This window comes from Eriocheir sinensis, chromosome 13 (genome assembly GCF_024679095.1).
Source record: "Eriocheir sinensis breed Jianghai 21 chromosome 13, ASM2467909v1, whole genome shotgun sequence".
Taxonomy (NCBI): domain Eukaryota; kingdom Metazoa; phylum Arthropoda; class Malacostraca; order Decapoda; family Varunidae; genus Eriocheir; species Eriocheir sinensis.
This window is the reverse complement of record NC_066521.1, coordinates 22,278,555-22,297,607: the sequence shown is the minus strand read 5'-3', so window position 1 is coordinate 22,297,607 and position 19,053 is coordinate 22,278,555. Positions and strand designations below refer to the sequence as shown.

The 19,053-nt window shown below is 45.3% G+C and overlaps 1 protein-coding gene across 7 annotated transcripts in view; it reads right to left on the bottom strand.

The window, feature by feature from the left end:
* The window catches only part of LOC126998201 (death-associated protein kinase 1-like), a 44,727-nt gene that overhangs the window by 5,558 nt on the left and 20,116 nt on the right, over positions 1–19,053 (bottom strand). For 5 of the 7 annotated variants that reach the window (XR_007752681.1, XR_007752683.1, XR_007752684.1 and 2 more), the window contains exons 9-29: positions 15,528–15,641; positions 14,649–14,846; positions 13,873–13,971; positions 12,832–12,930; positions 11,909–12,106; positions 10,761–10,915; positions 10,217–10,337; positions 9,889–10,087; positions 9,358–9,470; positions 8,992–9,199; positions 8,632–8,753; positions 8,277–8,414; positions 6,813–6,899; positions 3,733–3,891; positions 3,193–3,340; positions 2,838–2,932; positions 2,363–2,539; positions 1,662–1,874; positions 1,074–1,283; positions 620–732; positions 191–339 (exon numbers count right to left, since the gene is read on the bottom strand). Coding sequence is in view for 3 of the 7 variants with exons in the window: in XM_050859656.1 (XP_050715613.1) it covers positions 191–339; positions 620–732; positions 1,074–1,283; positions 1,662–1,874; positions 2,363–2,539; positions 2,838–2,932; positions 3,193–3,340; positions 3,733–3,891; positions 6,813–6,899; positions 8,277–8,414; positions 8,632–8,753; positions 8,992–9,199; positions 9,358–9,470; positions 9,889–10,087; positions 10,217–10,337; positions 10,761–10,915; positions 11,909–12,106; positions 12,832–12,930; positions 13,873–13,971; positions 14,649–14,846; positions 15,528–15,641 (3,115 nt within the window). In the remaining 4 variants the exon portion in view is untranslated. Of the gene's footprint in view, positions 1–190; positions 340–619; positions 733–1,073; positions 1,284–1,661; positions 1,875–2,362; positions 2,540–2,837; positions 2,933–3,192; positions 3,341–3,732; positions 3,892–6,812; positions 6,900–8,276; positions 8,415–8,631; positions 8,754–8,991; positions 9,200–9,357; positions 9,471–9,888; positions 10,088–10,216; positions 10,338–10,760; positions 10,916–11,908; positions 12,107–12,831; positions 12,931–13,872; positions 13,972–14,648; positions 14,847–15,527; positions 15,642–16,839; positions 17,358–19,053 lie in introns of all 7 variants that reach the window. The other 2 variants (XM_050859658.1, XM_050859657.1) reach the window with 2 other exon arrangements.

Below are 19,053 nucleotides of genomic sequence, written 5' to 3'. Positions count from 1 at the left end.
CTTCCCTGTTGCAGCGGACGGGTTAATTGCTTTGGTCACCACTTGCACACTAAACGCCTCATATTATTAGAAACATACTATATCAACCAAGAGAAATCCAACATATACTGACACCCTGAGGCTCCTGGCAATAGAATGCACAGTAAATGCTTTGTAAATGACAATAATAAAACCTGCATGTGGTACTCACCCAGCGTGGCCCCTGAGCTCTGGCCCCAGGAGTGGAGGAGGGTGGCAGTGGGGGAGTGCTGGGCGCCGCCACCACCACCACCACCACCACCACTTGTGTCTAGGGACGGGAGGAGCTGCTGCAGGCCGAGCTTCACTGCCAGCACACACCTGCAACACAAGGCTCTGTTAGGGGAGCTGCAACACTAATCCATGACACAGGACATGATGCAGTTACCATGGCCCCTCTAAATAAATGGTCTCCACATCAGTGACCACAATCAATTATAAACTAAGGTATGTGAGAGGAAGGTTTGTCTACATTTGTACTAAAAGACACCTCTGGGACTGAATGGGATAATTTGTGTCATTTCCTTTAGCACAAAAAACATATAAACAAAATAAATAGAAATGAATAAGTAAATAAATAAATAAAAAGTTTGTGGCGCACCAGTCTGAGCCACGTGGGTGTGGCGGGTCCATGAGGGCTGCCAGGCGCTGGACGGTGACGGTGCACAGACTAGTGATGTGGATGTCCCCGCCAACCACCAGGCTGGTCACCACCTGCCGGGAGATACAAACACACGGTGATGAGGCGCCAAGCTCCTTCCTTTTATCCAGTCAGATCCCATGGCCAGGGTTGTAAAATTACTCGGAATATGCTTACTTACTAATGAGACTCTATACAAAAAGTGAGGTCATTCTTTGTTGCTTTATACCATAAGGTGCTGGCTATCATGTGTTTGAAGATACCCTAAACTTAACCTAACCAAACCCCAAACAGTTACTACAGGTCTTGACTAAGAAAATTCGTATATGTTTCCTTACTAATGAAACTATCTATACAACAAAGTGAGGTCAGTTTAGTGTAGTAAATGTCATACAGAGGGCAGGACAACACTTACATCCTGAGAGCTGAAGCAGACAAGGCTGGTGAACGCCTCCTCCTTCCCTGTGATGGGGTTCCCGAGGGTGGCCTGCACACCACCACCCAGCAGGGACGTGTAGATGTCAGCTGGCGGCCAGGCGTAGACAGTGGCTGCGTGTGAGGTCAGCTGCTCAGAGCTCAACACATGCTTCTCCAACACCAGGCCGGGGCACATCTCCACCAGCACCTGAGGGAGGAGGACAATGAGAGGTCTGGCAGGTCTGGCAGGTCTTGTGGTTTTATCAGAGGAAAGATTAATGTTTGAAGGGATAATAAAAGGGTAAAGTATGAAGGTAAGAAGGTAGTATTTTACATTTAATAAGCACGATGATCTCTTTTCACTAATGGCAGCCTCACCATCTATGCAACACAAATATTAACACATGGAGTGAATTAGAAGAGGAAGGAAGTGATGGAGACAAATAGGGTGTGGCAACTTGAGGAGAAAATGGAAAAATGTACATATGAAGACAGGACAAGACCACACGAGGGTAGTACAGGCCCTGTATACTACAACACACACACACACACACACACACACACACACACACACAGACACACCAACCTGATCTATCATGGCCAAGAGATCCTCCATGAAGAAGAAGGCGACAGGGCCCGACTCTGGAGGCCCTCGCACCTTCAGCTCGATGGCCTCCCCGCCCTCCTCCAGGGTGAGCAGCGCCTCCAGCGGGCCGGAGCAGAACTTGGAGCCCCCACACCACTGGTAGAGGTCAGTGTCCCTCTCGGGGTACTCCTGCCATGACCGCCTCAGCTGAACCTTAAGCATGATAGTCAAATCCATAAGTAAAGATCCTGAGCTGGTATATAGATAGATAGATAGATCAATATAGATAATTAAAGAGAATGAAGATAAAGAAAGAATGAAAGAGGAGAAAGAGGGACCTTAACCATAATAATCGAATGCATCAGTAAAGAGAATGAAGAGAGAGATAAAGAAAGAATGAAAGAAGAGAAAGAGAATGCCTTATACAAAATGAGATGGAAAGAGATTAAAAAGAAGATTGAAAGAGAGAACCTTATGTAGAGTGAGACAAAAAGAGGGATTGAAAAGAAAGAATGAAAGAAGAGAAGGAGAGAATGCCTTATGTATAGAAAGAAAAAGAGATTCATGGCACAAAAAGTTATCAGTGAGAGTGCACGGCTACTGGACCACTATAGCATATGAAAACTATAGTACGAAGATCTGATTGAGTGATTGAATGGGGCATGCAAGTATGAAGCTCTGTGTCTGAGGGTGTGGCATACCTGTAGTCGGACATAGATGGGTGGCAGGATGTATTGTGTGGGGGCAGGGGAGCGGAGGCGCACCCCCCCATACACCCCATCCGTGTAACGTGGGTCCACCTTCTCCCACAGTCCGTCCAGCGTCTCCACTTGGTTGAAGCACGGGAACTCGTACTCGATCTCCCCGTCATTATCACACTGTGGGACGAGGCAACAGTGAGTGATAGGACATAGTAACAATAGCACCCTCACCCTGCTTTTGCCTCTTACGTCAACTATTTTCAAAGGCCAAAAAAGGAGATTAATTGGGTTCTAATGAGTGTTCTTCTAGGCTCATGGTACAGAAGAAAGGTCAAACTACCACCAGGGTCATTTAACTACTCCTGGAAAACCCCAGAACTCCTAAGAAAGCCTTGTCAAATATGTGTGATCGGGTGTTGAAATGTTTAAGAATATGGCTCTCTGTATTCAAGGACATGTGCTATGGGAACTCTACCTGAGTGCAGAGGTGCAAGGCCTCCAGCACCTGCAGCAGATCCAGAGCATCACACTCTGGGAAGCTCATCTGGAAGTCATCAACGGTGTAGCAGCCTGGGAAGAGACAGTCACGAGTCAAGCTCAGCAGATAGATTAAATGGACTGTTTTTGCCACATATTAATCAATCAATCAATGGGGGCATACACCGGGGGGCACGTCACCCTGCCCACCCTACGATGACAAACCCACCACACATATCACATATCACTAAGTTTGTAATGTTCAAGTCTTTATGTTTGGCAGTAGTGTAATGTTACTCTGTTTTGAAGATATTTATACACAACCCAGTGCATCACCTGACCTCCTGGCTTACCTGTGACCCTGGCATGGGCTGCGTACTGTGTGGAGAGCAGGTGGCCAATCTGCTGGTGGGTGAGCCATGCCGGGTCCAGCACCACCAGGTCCTGTGCCTCAGCCTTCAGGTACACAACCTCGCCCATCAACTGAAGCTGCTGCACCACCTGACAACACAGAGATAGTCAGTAAATAGCGTCACATCAATTCTCAGTGTAGTGTTGGGTATCAGTGAGTCCTTTGGGGATCTCCTAAGTTTTATGCACTTGCCACAGACTCAAGGTTGTTTTGTTACAGTGAAGGAAGCAGCTCAAGGGTAAAAAGAAGACAAAAAACAAAGAATAGTCTACTAAATGCTGCCCCTGCAAACAGAAAACAATTGAGTCCCCTGAGAAAATGTGAACCTTAAACAAAAAGAAGAAAAAGAAGGAGATAGGGTCAATTCCAGTTAGATAGGTGTCTTGATACTCTCATCTTAAAGGAGTTCACATCATAGGCAGAAGGAAATACAGACAAAGGAAGGCTGTTTACATTATCCAGCAAGTGTCCAGCTCCTCACCTCCCTCAGATGCTCCTCCCCGGCCAGAGGGTTGACCCGCTGGTGAGTCACGTCAACAAACTGCGGCCAGGACACCACCGGGAACTCCCCCAGTGAGCCTCTCCACTCCGCCAGGGTGGTGACAACCGCCCCAAGGAAGCCCGTCACCCGTGGCACTCCCTGCGGGGCCAAGACGAGAGGTGGTCAGGCGTTAGTGCTGGCGAGTGTTTCCAAGCCCTTCATGTGACCCGGTGCTGAAGGGTCACGAGGAAATGATCAGGAGCTTCTTTTCTTTGGCAGGTGCTCAAGTGGGTGCAGTGACAAGGACTGTGCAATAATGAATGAGCCAGAAATGTGCTTGGTGACAAAAGACTGTAAAATTTAGAGTGAGGACTACACAATATTGATCAAAGAAAATATTAACTCTCATTCCATTTCTTTAGACAATCATTGCAAACTTATGGTTAGAATAAATACTAAAACTGTGATCTAAAACCATAGTGTGAGGTCTTAGAAGCAAAAACAAGGGAAGGGACCATTGAAAATCTCAGTGGGTGGACAGTTTACGACAGTCATAAGCATCACAGCTGTGGACAACAAAATGTTTTACTCGTTAACATTAAACCTTCAGCTTCCATTACAGTGGCAAGGGGACACTTAAGAACAGACTGGGTACAGCTAACAAGGGGAGAACAACAGGCCTGAGGGAGGGGCCGACCACCGCACACCAAGTGGTCAGTCGAGGGAACATCTAGATGCACGGGACAAAGAATCTAACTTAAAAACACACACATGAAGACGAAAAAAAATAAAAAAAGCACCATATTTGTAAGTGGAAAAAAATCAAAAGTGGCCCAATCTAAGACACCAAATGCCTCCACCTAATGCTTAAACTAACAACGGGAAAATCTTTGAAAAATTTACGGTTCAAGTGGGGAATCTTCCGGCGTGGAGAGAATACCTTTTGCCTGAGTGACACGAATGGTCCAAACACAAGCCACACGGGCAACACACGAGGGAGTGAAAAGGAGTCACCTATCTGTGGGGTGATGAGAGGCTGGAGGGGCAGGACAACAAGCAGCATGCACGCCATATTCACCGAGGGACAGGTCGTACAGGAGACCCTCAATTGTATGCAAGGTGAATCTTCTTCTCGCTTATCTTCCCTTATGGGGTTGGATGTTACGAGAAATGAGTACTAAAGATTTAAGGTTATTCCAATGGGATTTCAATTTTATGCGAGGTAAGTCTTCTTTTTCTTATCATTTAACATCCTTATCCTCCCTTATGGGGTTGGACGTTATGAGAAATAAGTACTAAAGAATCAAGGTTATATCAGTGGGATTTCAATTTTAGCGAGGTGTCTTCTTCTTTTTCTTATCATTTAACATTCTCATTTTCCCTTAGGGGGTTGGATGTTACAAGAGTACTAAAGAAATTCAGGTTATTTCAATGGGTTATTTCAGTGGGACTTTTTTTAGTGTGTGCTTGTGTGAAGGAAGGTATCAGTTCACGGGAAAGTTATAAGGTTCAAAGGAAATGCTCTGAATCAAGGGTCTACTGTATCGAGGGAATCTGCCACACCACTCTTGAACTGAATGGTAAATTTTCAGGCACCTTTTTGCTCTTCAAGACACATAACACAACTTCTTACTCCTGTTGTGCTTTCTCAAGGACTAAAATGAACTTGTGTCTTAAACAGGAACAGAAGATTAATTTGAGGACACACAGGAATGATAGATTTTTAGGCACCTTTTTGCTATTCAAGACACAGAACTTCTTAACAACTTCCTGCTTTCTCCAGGACTAAAAGGCACTAATATATTACACAGAACCTGAAGATTAATTTGAGGACACATTTCAGGATTTCCAGAACAAATATTTCCTTGCTTCTTTTGTCGTCTTCTTCACTTAACGTCCTTATTTTCCCTTATGAGGTTGGAATGGGGGTTGTTTTTGTTATTTTCCGTGGCAGATGCCCCTATCCCCAGGTGACTTGCTGGCCCCTGTGTTTCCTGTGTCCGCATGCCAAAGTCTCAAGGGAGGTGCCAAGGAAAGTAAGCATGCATCTCACACATGGGAAGGGGCATCGTGTACAGCGGGAAACAAAACTCGTGTCGTGAAACGTGGTGAAGACTTAAGGTGACAGGCAAAACATGTGGTAAATTCTGTGGTCTATTAAACACACAGTTGGTAGCTCTGATCTGAGTTGCCGTCAGGTCCATATATCCGTTAATTTCGAAGATAAGGCCACATGTTTGTCGCCTTAGGTTTACATCCCATTTCCCGACACGACTTTTGTTTCTCACTACACGTATGGCACTCAAGACAACATCGTGAATAGCTATATACAGTGGTGGGGTGTGTGGGGTGTTTCTGCCAGCGTGGGGTGAGGGTAAAGCCATGATCCTCTGCTTAAATATTACAAGGGAAGACCTTTGATTTCTCCTGTACAGCTTAATCTTCCTGAACATCATCCACCGAAGTGTTTTATTTAAGGGAAACATGAGACCCAACCCTGGCTAATACTCACACAGAGGATTTTTAAGAAGGGAGTCTTGTGAATTGGGGTTGTGATCTATTTAAATATTAGGAGGGGTGACTATGAATGATTCTGTACAGTTTTAATTTCCTGAACATTATCCATCAAGGTGGTATATTTAGGGGAAACAGGAGACTCAACCCTGGCTTATATTCATACAAAGGATTTTTAAGAAGGGAGTCTTGTGAATTGGGGTTGTGATCTATTTAAATATTACAAGGGGTGACTATGGATGATCCTGTACAGTTTCATCTTTTCAAACATCATTCATACAGGTGTTATATTTGAGAGGAACAAGAGACTCATCCCTGGCTAACATTTACACAGAGAATCATTGAGAAGGGAGTCTTGTATCCACACATGAGGAAAAGGGATGTTTGCCACTACCCTAACAAGCCACAAGGAACATTAATGTGCATGTGTGTCTGTGTGTGTGTAAATGTGTGTATATGTGTGTGTGCAGCCATCAAAGACAAGTGTGGTGAAGCAGACTACTGGATATTGGTAACAGATATTTGTACATGGCATTGTGAGGGGAGAGAAGGACGGGAGCAGTCACCTCACACGAGTCAGGCTGAAGGATTGTATAGCCATCCCCGCTTACTGCCGCACCCACAGCATACGCCACACTGGCCCCGCTCCAGCCCTGCGGCACACACACACGCGGACAGTACTTCAGTGTCCCGCCACATGTGCAAGGATTAACATGAGGTCCCGCCAAGTCCCCCGGCAACATTCACAGGTGCGTCGGCAAACTTGGCGAGGACAAGGTGTGCTTCCCATGGGTATGATTAGGGGCGTGATTCCCTCTCTCTCCCAGAAAGCAATGTGAAGGAGTCTACAGCCTGACACTGTGTTGTTGGTTAATGTTGAGTGTGTGGGTGGACGAGGCAGGCCACAGCAACTTACCAAATACCTCAAGCAGTCAGGGTGAGAGTGACTGTCAGTAGGTATGTTAGTAAAGAGAGAAATGTTAATAGCACTCATCTAAATATAAGTTAGTAAAGCATTCCTAAAAACATCTTGACTCAATATACAAATATGTGTAATTATACTTTGAAACTCACCAAAAGAGAATAATAATAAATAACTCACAATATGCAAAATAGTCCTTAACTTTGTGGAATAGCCAAATGATAACATGCTAGAAATGATATATAAGACCAATGTACTACTACGGTTGACATGCCAGTTCTGCAGGAGGCTTCGCAAACCATCCCGTCGCAAGAACCAACGGAAAACTTGGCAAGAAACACTACAGGAAAACTGGGAACTCAAGTGTGACATTATTCCATGACAGACAGAAGGCAGACCTCCCAGTGAAGACTTACATCGTCCGGGTCACCTCCTGGCCTCTGCTCCTCAAGTTACACGCTCATGCAGATCGTGGCGTGAGACAATGATGCAACAACCAGAGCCAAAATTTATGTTTTTAGTAAGAGTGAACCACGTAACAATTAAACTGGGTACAGCGACGACATGCAGTTCAGGATTTTACCATTTTGGGGGGAGTTAAATCATAAAGAAACTGATATCCTTCATGCCATTGTGAAGCATGAACAAAGAGTGAGTGTGGGGGGGGTGAGGAGGGAACACCATCAAGTCGGGGAGTCAAAAGCCGCCACACGACCACCAAACCGGAACAGAGAGTCGCTCAGCCGTCACCTAACTGAGCCGCCGGCATCCCTCTTGCCGTCTGTGACCTTTCCAGCACAAACCTGGCACCGCTGCACCAGCTCTGGGGACAAGGCACTGGCGGTCTCCAGGTGGGGTCGTCCCTTGTCACTAGTGCTGTAGAGAACCCCTAAAGTGCCCACCCTCGCTCTGCACTGCCTCCCACACCCTAAGACATTCCTACCATTTAAAGTGCTGCCTGGAAATACCTTAAAAATGGCCCTACACACATGACCCTCTGACCTGGCACACTTGACTGACATAAATGACCCAAAGCAACTCTCTCTCTATGTACCTGAGTAACCTGTTCATGACCCTGGCTGACCTAGCACACAGGACTGCAACTAACCTGGGTGACCTTGGCCTTGCAGTCAGCCAGGTACTGCTTGAGGGCCCGGACGGCGGCTGACCCCGGAGCGGTGGCGTCCATCACGAAGACTGTGTCGTGCACCTCAAACACATCGCCAAACAGGTCAAGCAGCTTCTCCTGTGAGGGTGAAGGTGTCAAGTAAGGCCAGGCAGTGTAGGTGACTCACACTACTCTACTCTAAGGAAACTGAGCCCTAAGGAATCATAAGGTCACAAGCACCAATTCTTTTTACAGCGAGAAAACAATTGCTAGTTATTATTATGTATCTAAGGCCCAGAGAGTGAAGGTGACTCCCACTACTCTAAGGGAAGAACAAAGTTGTACACTCCCTCACCTGCAGCAAGTGGACCTGAGGCGCAACAAACTCCCCCTGCAGGTTGCGGTGGCACTGGGCAGAGTCAGCATGTGAGCCCACCAGCGCCACCTTGGCCGGCTTGCTGGGCTTACCGCGCATGTCTGCAAGGCAAGGCACCGTCAGGACATGGCTGTCACTCGCCAAACAGAGGTGAGTCACAACACAACAGAATCATATTTAACTGAGACAAATCTGCTCCCAAGCATTACTACTAACAAAGAATCAACATCCTTAAAAAATTATAGTAACAGTTTTCAACAGTTCTGCAGTTTTTTCACACAAATAAGTCTCCATGAACCATGATCCCTCTAAGGTAACCCCGGCAGGAGAGGCACTCACTGAGGGGCTCCATGGGTGGAATGCGTGCCTGCAGGAAGGACAGCCAGAAGGAGCACTGCTGCAGCTGCACGTCGAAGGGCTGGTTGAGGGAGAACACCACCAGGTGCACGCAGGAGGTGTTGCCGATGAAGTGATCGTAGACGGGGAAGTACGCCTCGTGGCCTGAGAACTCCCACAGGGACAGCTCCCCCACCCCGGAGATGTTCACCTGAGGGAGAGGCACAAGAGAACAATAACCTTAGCTCTCCATCATCATCATCTGTTTAACGTTTGATTTTCCCATGATGGCTTATAAGGATAGATGGTTGATGATATGCTTCCAACTATTTCTTCCCAATAAAGGGAGAGAGAGAAAACATGACTCACCTGCTGAACATCGATGCCTTTAGTGTAGTTCTCGCAGGGCTCAAACGTGAGGGAGTTCTGGCGGGAGCTGAGCGGTGACTCCATCTCAAAGTGGCCCTTCATGGTGGAGGAGCCTGCAAGGGGGTGAGGAAATGAGAGAGAGAGGATTAGCACCTACTCTTGACTGACCTTTCATACACTTACACACACACACATTTTGACTTCCCTTATGATGATTCTGATGACATACACTTATATACAAACCCATTCAGACTCCCACACTAACTACGACAATAAGGGAAACTGATGACTATGATGATGACAATAAAGCAGACCCTCTATATAACACACGATAGGTGCCAAGAAATTTGTGCTCTATTGATGTGTTATTTCAATAGGACTTATCAATATGGGACTAGTGAGACTTTTCTTATATCAATTTAGGACTAGTGGGTCATTTTTTGGTATCAATTTGAAACTAGCGGAAGTCTTTAGTGTGTGTGTGTATAATTTCCAAGGCAAGATTCTCCAAGGCAAAGCAAACACACTCACTCTTCCCCACGGAGCTGATGGAGGTGGTGGAGGTGTTGCTCTTACTGCGCCGGAAGAACGAGGAGAAGTACCCGGTCTTGAGGGTGTCCACGAGGGCCGTTTTGCCTGCTCCCGAGTGCCCGAGGAACTTGACTTTGATGCGTGGGATGGAGGCTGGACTGGGGATGAGCTGTTGGATGTACTCTTCTCGCTGCTGCTCCTGAGAGAGAGATGGAGGGTGAGGTGGATGATTAGTAGGCATTGTGGAGGGAGTTAAGGTCCACATGGTTGTCTAACTCTATGTAACTCTGCTATCACATGTCACAGGTCTTTCTGGGTGGTGTCTTACCCCTCTGAGCTTGTTGAGGAGGTCTGCAATGTCATCGTATCCCTGCGCCATCGCCGACACCTCTGCCAGGATACCCTCGCGGCTCTTCTGCTCCACTGTGCACCCAGCCAGACACAAGCACCTGAGAAGACAACAAAAGCATAAGTGATAACATTACTGGCGGGCCTTATGCACGAAGAGAATATGAGATAGGGTGTCGAGTGGAAGGAGTGAAAAACTGGGGAAACATAGACACCGAGACAAGATAACATGTGTAGCTCAGGCCCTGTAGACTACAACTAAGGGACCTATGCATGGAGAGAGAATATGAGATTGGGTGTCTGATACTGATATAGGACCATATGAGAGTAGATCAGGCCCTGTATTTTTTATCTACTTACTCTCTTTACAGCAAGGGAGACAGCTCAAGGGCAAAAGACAAAAACAGCAACAAGAAAACACGCTTGACGCTGCTCTGACAAATAAAAAAGAACGAGAGGACAGAAGAGATATTAATTTCGGGTGGAGAGATAAACACTAGGTAAATAAATACACATACACTCACCTGACCAGTTCTGTGTGTCCGTTCTTGGCCGCCAGGTGGAGTGGGTACAATCCCGCCTTGTTGGGTACATCCACGCTGCACCCGAAGGCACACAGGGTCTGGGCAAGGGTGAGAAGCCCCTCCCTCGCCACTATATGGATGGGTGCTTCGCCCACCTGTGTGTGGGGGAGAAATTTAATGATATTCCCTAGTGAGGAATACACGAGTACGTCCCTTTTTTTGTTTTTATGAGAGTTCACGTTAAAAGGATAATTTCACTCTGTTTTCTGTTTGATTTAGTTTTATTTCACCAGATAGAATATTATAAGGCACTGACAGGCACGTACCATCTATAATAGGTAGAAAAGTTCCAACACTCTACATTGCACAACCAATCATACACTTACTTTACATCTTTCTATTAGCTTTATGCTCACTACTCTAAGTTTTCTGTATATTTGCTTTCACTCACCCTGAAAAAGCAAAAAGAGCAAAGCAAGTATTTTCTCAAGCAATCAGGCAAGTAAACTATCAATCATGCTTTACATTTATTAGTTTTACGCCCTGTTTACTTGCTTTTCCTTGCCCTGAAAAAGCAAAAAAGCAAAGCAAGTATTTTCTCAAGCAATCAGGCAAGTAAACTATCAATCATGCTTTACATTTATTAGTTTTACGCCCTGTTTACTTGCTTTTCCTTGCCCTGAAAAAGCAAAAAGAGCAAAGCAAGTATTTCCTCAAGCAATCAGGCAAGTAAACTATCAATCATTCTTTACATTTATTAGTTTTACGCCCTGTTTACTTGCTTTTCCTTGCCCTGAAAAAGCAAAAAAGCAAAGCAAGTATTTCCTCTAGCAATCAGGCACAGTCAACATCTATTAGTTTTACGCTCAGTGCTCTAAGCTTTCCATTTATTCACTTTTACTTGCCCTGGAAAAGCAAATAAGCAAAGCAAGTATTTTCCCAAGCAATCAGGCACAGTTAAGATTTACATATTAGTTTTATGCTAAGTACTCAATGATTTCTGCTTATTTCCTTTTACTCACTCCTGAAAAAGCAAAACAGAAAAGCAGTATCTCCTCAATCAGGTACAGCATACACAGCAAAGCAACAAGACAATGACCAATGACAAGCAAGCCAGGCAGTCAGGGGGAGGCGGAAGGAACACTCACATCATCAGTAATATCAGTGTTGGCCCCGGCGTGGAGGAGGATTCTGGCCGTCTGGATGTGGTGTCGGGCCAGGGCGTGGTGGATGGGCGTGGCTCCATGGCCGTCCTGAGCGTCAACACAGGCCCCGGCACCCACCAGGCCACGCACGCACTCCACATGGCCCCGTCCACTGGCCACGTGTAGCGGTGTCTGGCTTTCCTGTGCGTGGGTGAGGGTTTGTTGTAGGTTAGGTAGCTTGTGTGACCTTTTGAGTAATACACCTCTTCATCCTTACACACAAACAAGCACTCAGGTTCAAAACAAGTTCAATACTATTACTGCTGTTTTGGGGATTAGATTCTGACTTTCCTGTGGGGGATGTGAGGATTTGTTGTAAGGCAGGTGGCTGTAAATAACACACCTCTTTGCCCTTCTTCACTAATAGGCACTCAGATTCAAAACAAGTCAAATGCTATTACTGGAAGCTTCTCAGGGATGCCAGGGCTATACCTATCGAGCATAAGAGAATTAGTTATGTGTTCCTCTTTACAAAACACTCAAATACTATTATTACTACTGCTGAGAACTGGAAGCCTCTCAGAAATGGCCAAGCACTGGAGTCAAAAAGTTTTAAAAATTGGTGAGATAACAGGAGGCGTTGAGCAAAAAAAAAAAAATAAATAAATAAATAAATAAATAAATAAAGCATACATAGCGGCCTTTTTTTCTCTTGGTTTGTTTTCCTTTCATTTTATTTTAGTAGCTGATTCTACTGCTGCTTTATTCCCTATCATAGCTGCTTTCACTGCTGTTTCACTCCCTAATTTATTCTCGCTATTTCACTTGCAATTTTATTTTTCCACCGAGCTGAATCCAACGCTGTTAAATGATAATAAAGACAATAATAACAACAACAACAAACGGTGAAGGTGCCAGTGACCCACCTTGTCCGTCAGCTCCGTGTTGGCCGAGGCGGAACACAAGTGGTGGACGATGCGAGGGAAGCCGTGCCAGACCGCAATGTGCAGCGCCGTCTCTCCGTGCTACACCAACACAACACACACACGCAATGAGGGGGGGGTGAAGGGGGAGGGGGAGGGGGGTAGAGCATGGCATTAGGGCAGCGGCAGACACCAGCAGCGTTTATGGGGCAATGCGGAAGAAAGGGTGGATGCATGGATGGGTGAGTATGAGTGAGTGTTTGTGGTTTGTGATTCATCCATCCCTTCATCCACGACACCTCTGAGCTACTTGGTTTTAATTTTGGTTTTAATGTCATCCGGCCTTGTGTTTGTCAATATGTCCACACCAGAGTAATTTTGTAATAATCATATCATGGGAAAAATTATGCTGGGAGAGTTGGTTTAAGAATGAAGGTGAACTTGTGGCAATATAATGATGTATTGGTTTTGATTTTCAATTTTATAGTTCAGGTCAATTTTTCATAGCAGTAATTGAAACTTGTTGGACTGGTGTTAAGTTTAAAGATGAAAATGAACTCGCGGCAAAATGACTTTCAAGAGGAGCGCATCAGGACACCTCTCCTCCCGAAATTGACCTCTCATTCTGCCACTCCTCTTAACTCTTTTTATGGGAGTAGTGATTAGTGGACTTTTTTTTTTTTCATTATTATTTTCTTTTTTTTTTCCTTGAGCTGTGTCCTTTACCATAAAAAAAGATGACTGATCTAGATTGACTAAGTTCATTTTCACACTTCAGCTCAATTTTTCATGATAATTGATAAAGGGACTTGCTGGGTTGGTGTTTACATATCACTCTGCTGGATAGGTGTTCACATAGTCAGAGTGCTCAGTGCCAGCTAAATGACTCACTATCAAATGCTCTAGAACTTAAAATAAACATCACTATGGGCAGTGTTTCATCCTCTATAAACTATAAACGAGTGGACTCTATAAACGAATGGACTCTATAAATGTGACTCCTTCTATGATCACTGTACAGAGCATTGATAAAGGGTCACTCACGTCATCCTGGAGGTCGATGTTCATGTTGCAGAGACACAGGTTCTGCACGACCATGGTGTGTCCGTACCGGCAGGCCACGTGCAGGCAGGTCTCCCCATTCTAGAGGAGGACATGGGTGGTGAGGCTCTCGAAGGATAACTGAGTGACTTTCAAGGCTCATATATGTTCCTCATGCTACTGAAATTCTCTTATTGTCAATGTACACTAAGTAAAATGTGTCTAGAGGAGGACATGGCTGGTGAAGTCCCTCAGAGGATAGTGAGCTGAAAGAGATGTGGCAGGTTAGTAGTGAAGTGCAGAGTTGTTGAGTTGGACATTCGCTGAGGTAGTATGGATGTGATAAGAGATTACAGAATAGGTGAATATATGACGAGGGTGTACGAGAGTCAGACATGAAGGCATAGGCGGCAGAAAGAACATATGTAAGGAGCTTTAACAGTACTGAGCAATATATGAAGAAAAGAGAGAGGGGGAGGTGACTATGATGAGAAAGGTGGTTTTGTGACAAGATTATGTGAGGTTAGACAGGAAAGCAGAGGTGGTTAGTAGAAAGAATATCTGTAAGGAGAACTAATAGGACTGAAGAACACATGAAGGAGAAAGGTAGGAGGTAGCTGGTAAATGTTGTGAGGGGGGCATGAGGAGAGAGGCAGGAAACAGCTGATGATTATTGTGAAAGGGAGGTACATGAACACAGAGAACTGGAGACATCCGCCGTGGCCAAACCCTCAAGGGGCATCAGAGCTTTACAGAGACATAAAGAGACCAATTCTAACCTTATTCTGTGTGTTGATTTGTGCTCCTTGCTCAATAAGGTAAGCAATGATGTGTGCATGGCCTTGGCGGGCAGCCCAATGGAGCGGTGTGTCCCCTTGGGTGTCTGTGGTCTCCAGCCCTCCGCCCTTCTTCACTAGGAACTTGAGGGCATCCAGCTGGCCCAGACCGCATGACAAGTGGATGGCTGTCTCTCCGTGCTGCAGGGAGGACACAAAAAGGGTCGTATTCTTAAACATTTTGGCGCCCAAGGACACATATTTAACTCGGTAGCTGTGGCAATCATGTTTCTTAAAGGCCCCTCTAAGTGAGAAAAATGAGAAAAAATCATCACTCACGCAAACCATTTCATAATATATATCAACGCATTTGTGACCAGTTTATGCATCATCTATTTTTGGGGGTCTTTATCATGACAAAAATTTGGCCCGTCGCTGCTACTGGGTTAACAAGGCTTTTGTAGGAATTTGGGGCACTTCCACAGGTAGTTTCATGACCCTGGTGGTAGCCTGACCCCTCTTCTGTACCTTGAACCTAAAACACACTCATAAGAATTTGATTGATCTCCTTTTTGGCCTATAAAGGAACAGAGGAATTACCACAGGGTCAGAGGTCAGAGTAATCCTTTCCCTGCCCCTGCCAGGCCCCCCCAAAAAAAGGAATTGCAAGAGGGTCAGAGGTCAGATTAACCCATTCCCTGTTCCTGCCAAGTCCAATAAAAAAGTTGCAAGAGGGTCAAGGTCAGAATAACCCTTCCCTTTGCCCCTCCCTGACCCTTACATCAACCTCGTAAGCCCAGAGGAATTGCAGCAGGGTCAGAGGTCGCACTAACCCTCCCCCTGCCCCCACCTGGCCCTCATCGACGCCCTGCCACCCCTCACCTTGTTGGCCATGTTGACATCGATGTTCTGGGCCACACTGAACAGCTTCTCCAGGCCCGGCAGGTTCCCCTCCTCCACCGCCGCCACCATCGCTGAGAGCACAAAGCTGGAGTCCTAGAAATAAAGAGTAAAAGTCAATAAAAAATTCCAGTAGCCTAAATTCTTGAGACCTGAAACTGCCAATAGAAAATAACAGTCTGAATTCTTGAAAGTAATAAAATAATAAAAAATAACAGCATGAATTCAAAAGCACAAAGCTGGTCCTGGAAATAAAGAGTAAAAGTCAATAAAAAATTCAAGTAGCCTAAATTCTTGAAACCTGGAACTTATAATAAAAAAATGTCTGAATTCTTGAAAGTAATAAAATAATAAAGAATAACAGCATGAATTCAAAAACACAAAGCCGGAGTCATAGTAATAGAGAGTCAAAGTCAACAAAAAATTCCAGTAGCCTAAATTCTTGAGACCCGAAACTGGCAAGAGAAAATAAGAGTCTGAATTCTTGAAAGTAATAAAGTATAATAAAGAATAACAGCATGAATTCACAAACACAAAGCTGGTCCTAGAAATAAAGAGTAAAAGTCAATAAAAAATCCCAGTAGCCTAAATTCTTGAGACCAGGAACTTATAATAAAAAATAGCAGTCTGAATTCTTGAAAGTAATAAAGTATGATAAAAATAACAGCATATATTCAGAAGCACAAGGCTGAAGTTCTGAAAATAAATATATGGTAAAAATCATCAGAGAATCATGAATTTTTGGAAGCGTGGAATTATAATAAAATATAATTGGAGGATAAAAACATAATACATTGCCCTTCCCCCCAAAAAAAAATAAAGAGGACAGGAGGAATTTCCGTCTTCCCTGCCTGTTCCAAAAAAGCAAAAAATACATAAAAACAGTTGATGTAAAAATGGATACTGATGATGATGATGATGATGATACCCCAACCACATAGTAAAAACTCCTCTTTCCTCACATATTTTTCTCGCATTTTTTTTCCATTTCAATTTTTTCTTTCATGCTTTCCATATTTGCAGATTTCCTTTTACATTCACATCATTCACACATTCCTCCTCCTCCTCCTCTTCCACACCCAACTGCCACCCCCCCTCACCCCTACAAGAACCAACATCATGGCTATTCATAACGACATAACAATAATAAACAAAATAATAAATAACATAATAGCTGGTAAATAATAAAGAAAATAAATATAAACAGCTATTACTCATTTCCCGTTACACACACACACACACACGCATACAATCCCACACACTATCACATGTCCAGACTTCTGCTGCTGTATACCTGAAGCAGCTTAGGGTCTAGAGTTTCCAGCTGAGGGCGAGGCTCCTCCAGGAAAAAATGGTGCTGGATGGTTGACGAATGGGGGGAGGCGGCGGCGGGGGTGGCGGCGGAGGGCGTCTTGGCGGTGGTTGACTCGGTTGTACCACCACCACCATCACCGCCACCGTCGCCGCTAAAGCAAGGCTCGTCATCAGCTTTACTCTCGCTCACACACTCCCCCTCCGTGTTGCCTGAGGTCGTGGAGGGCGGCGTGGGTGTTGTCGCGGCGGTGGTGGTGGTGGTGGTGAGCGGGTCAGCAGCCTCGCCGTCAGTAGCGCAGTGACCCAACCGTTCCTGTTTGCTGTTCCCGGTCAGCGTTCCCTCCTCCCCGTTAGAAGCCGAGTATAGGAGCTGTGGTCTTTGTTCACTGCGGGTTGTCATTACTGCGTGTTTGACTGTCTTATTCGATGTTTAACTCTTTTGTTTTATGGTTTTCTGAGGGTTTATCGTGTAATCTGGGCTCCTTTGGTTCACGGTGCCTGGGTTTGTATGGGAAATCAACGAGGTAATGGGTTATTGACTGTCCTATTCGATGTCTAACTGTCTTGTTTTATGGTTTTCTGAGGGTTTAACGTGTCATCTGGGCTCGTCTCGCTTGTGGTGGCTGGGTTTGTATAAGAAATCAACGTTGTAACGGGTTAACGCAGATGGCAGACTATCGCACTTTGCACATCGTAATTTTCGGTTTCTCACCCATATGTACAAAACAATCGGTGCCTTACGGTTTTGACACGAACTTCAATTGGATATCGTTATTGGGGTGACTACGAGAGATTTCTGGTGGCCTGGACCTGATTGATGTGATGTTTCGAGCACGGCCATCTGGTAACACTGATTGGGTTTGTTGTTTTCTTCTCTCTGCTCGGTTGGCTGCGCATTTTTCTCCCCCTCTCTGCAGCTTTACACCATTCCACTTCTCCCCCTCCCTCTCTCTCTCTAACTGTATGTAAAAGGTATTTGCACCCCCTTCCCGCAATGCTGTGTAAACTACTGACATTATAAATCGCTTTTGTTTTGTTTTGTCTATTTCGTCTCAACCCCACTTTGCTTTCATCTCTTCCTCCCTCCCTCCCTGTGTATACTACTGACATTATAAATAGCTTTTGTTTTGTTTTGTCTATTTCGTTTCAACCCCACTTTGCTTTCTTCCCTTCCTCCCTCCCTCCCTCCCTTCCATCACCACTTCTGTCCTTCCTCTTCAAAGCAACAGAATTTCCAAGTATCATCCAAGTGTTCTGTTTTTCTTTCCTTTGTTCCACTCAACGTTACTTTCCTTCCTTCCTTCCACCACTTTTCTCTCCCTCCTTTTATAAGCAACACCATTTCTGCGCAATACATCAACCGCGTCATCGCTCTTCTTTTGTTTTTCTTTCCTTCATCCCACTATACGTTGCCTCCTTTCCTCTATCCCTTCACTCGCCACTTCTTTCCCGCCTCTTACAAAGCAACACCATCCCCACGCAACACACTACATAGTACTACGAATTCCTCTACGGTATTCCTCTTCTATATGTCAGTGCCTTCGACCGTTATGGAAGCACCGGCACGCATCACCTCCGTAATTTGTTTTCCTTTCTTCCGCCCGGCTGACTGCACCCTCCTCCTCCTCGTCCTCCTCCTCTTCGCCCTTCTCTTCTCTCCTCCCTCCACGAACATTAAGAAGCAACACCGTGCCCTCTACAAGCAACACTGCATAACCCGCAATACTAGCACTGCAAAAAAGCTCCAACATTTGAGGAATTCCAGGCTGCAACACCGCTAGGCTAACACGCCACGCTTTCATCCTCCCTGCAACACACACACACACACACACACACACACACACACACAGTCTAACCTACATTCACATTCGGTTCTTTCCAGTGGACGAATCAACACTCCCAGGCCGCCTAATGCAACACAACGGGGACTCGATAACCCTTCCCCGGCAACACCTATGACCTTATCAACTCAGGAAACACAAAAGAAACACAAACTTTACACTTAAAACAGACCACTCAATCCATACTTCCATTCTCCTTGCGAACACACACACAGACACCCACACGCCCACTTACAATTACACACACACACATACACATACCATACTCACAACACCACTACTGTAACACAAACCAGTAACACCTACACACCACACACACACAGCATTACGATCTCAAGCCCACACATTCCAAG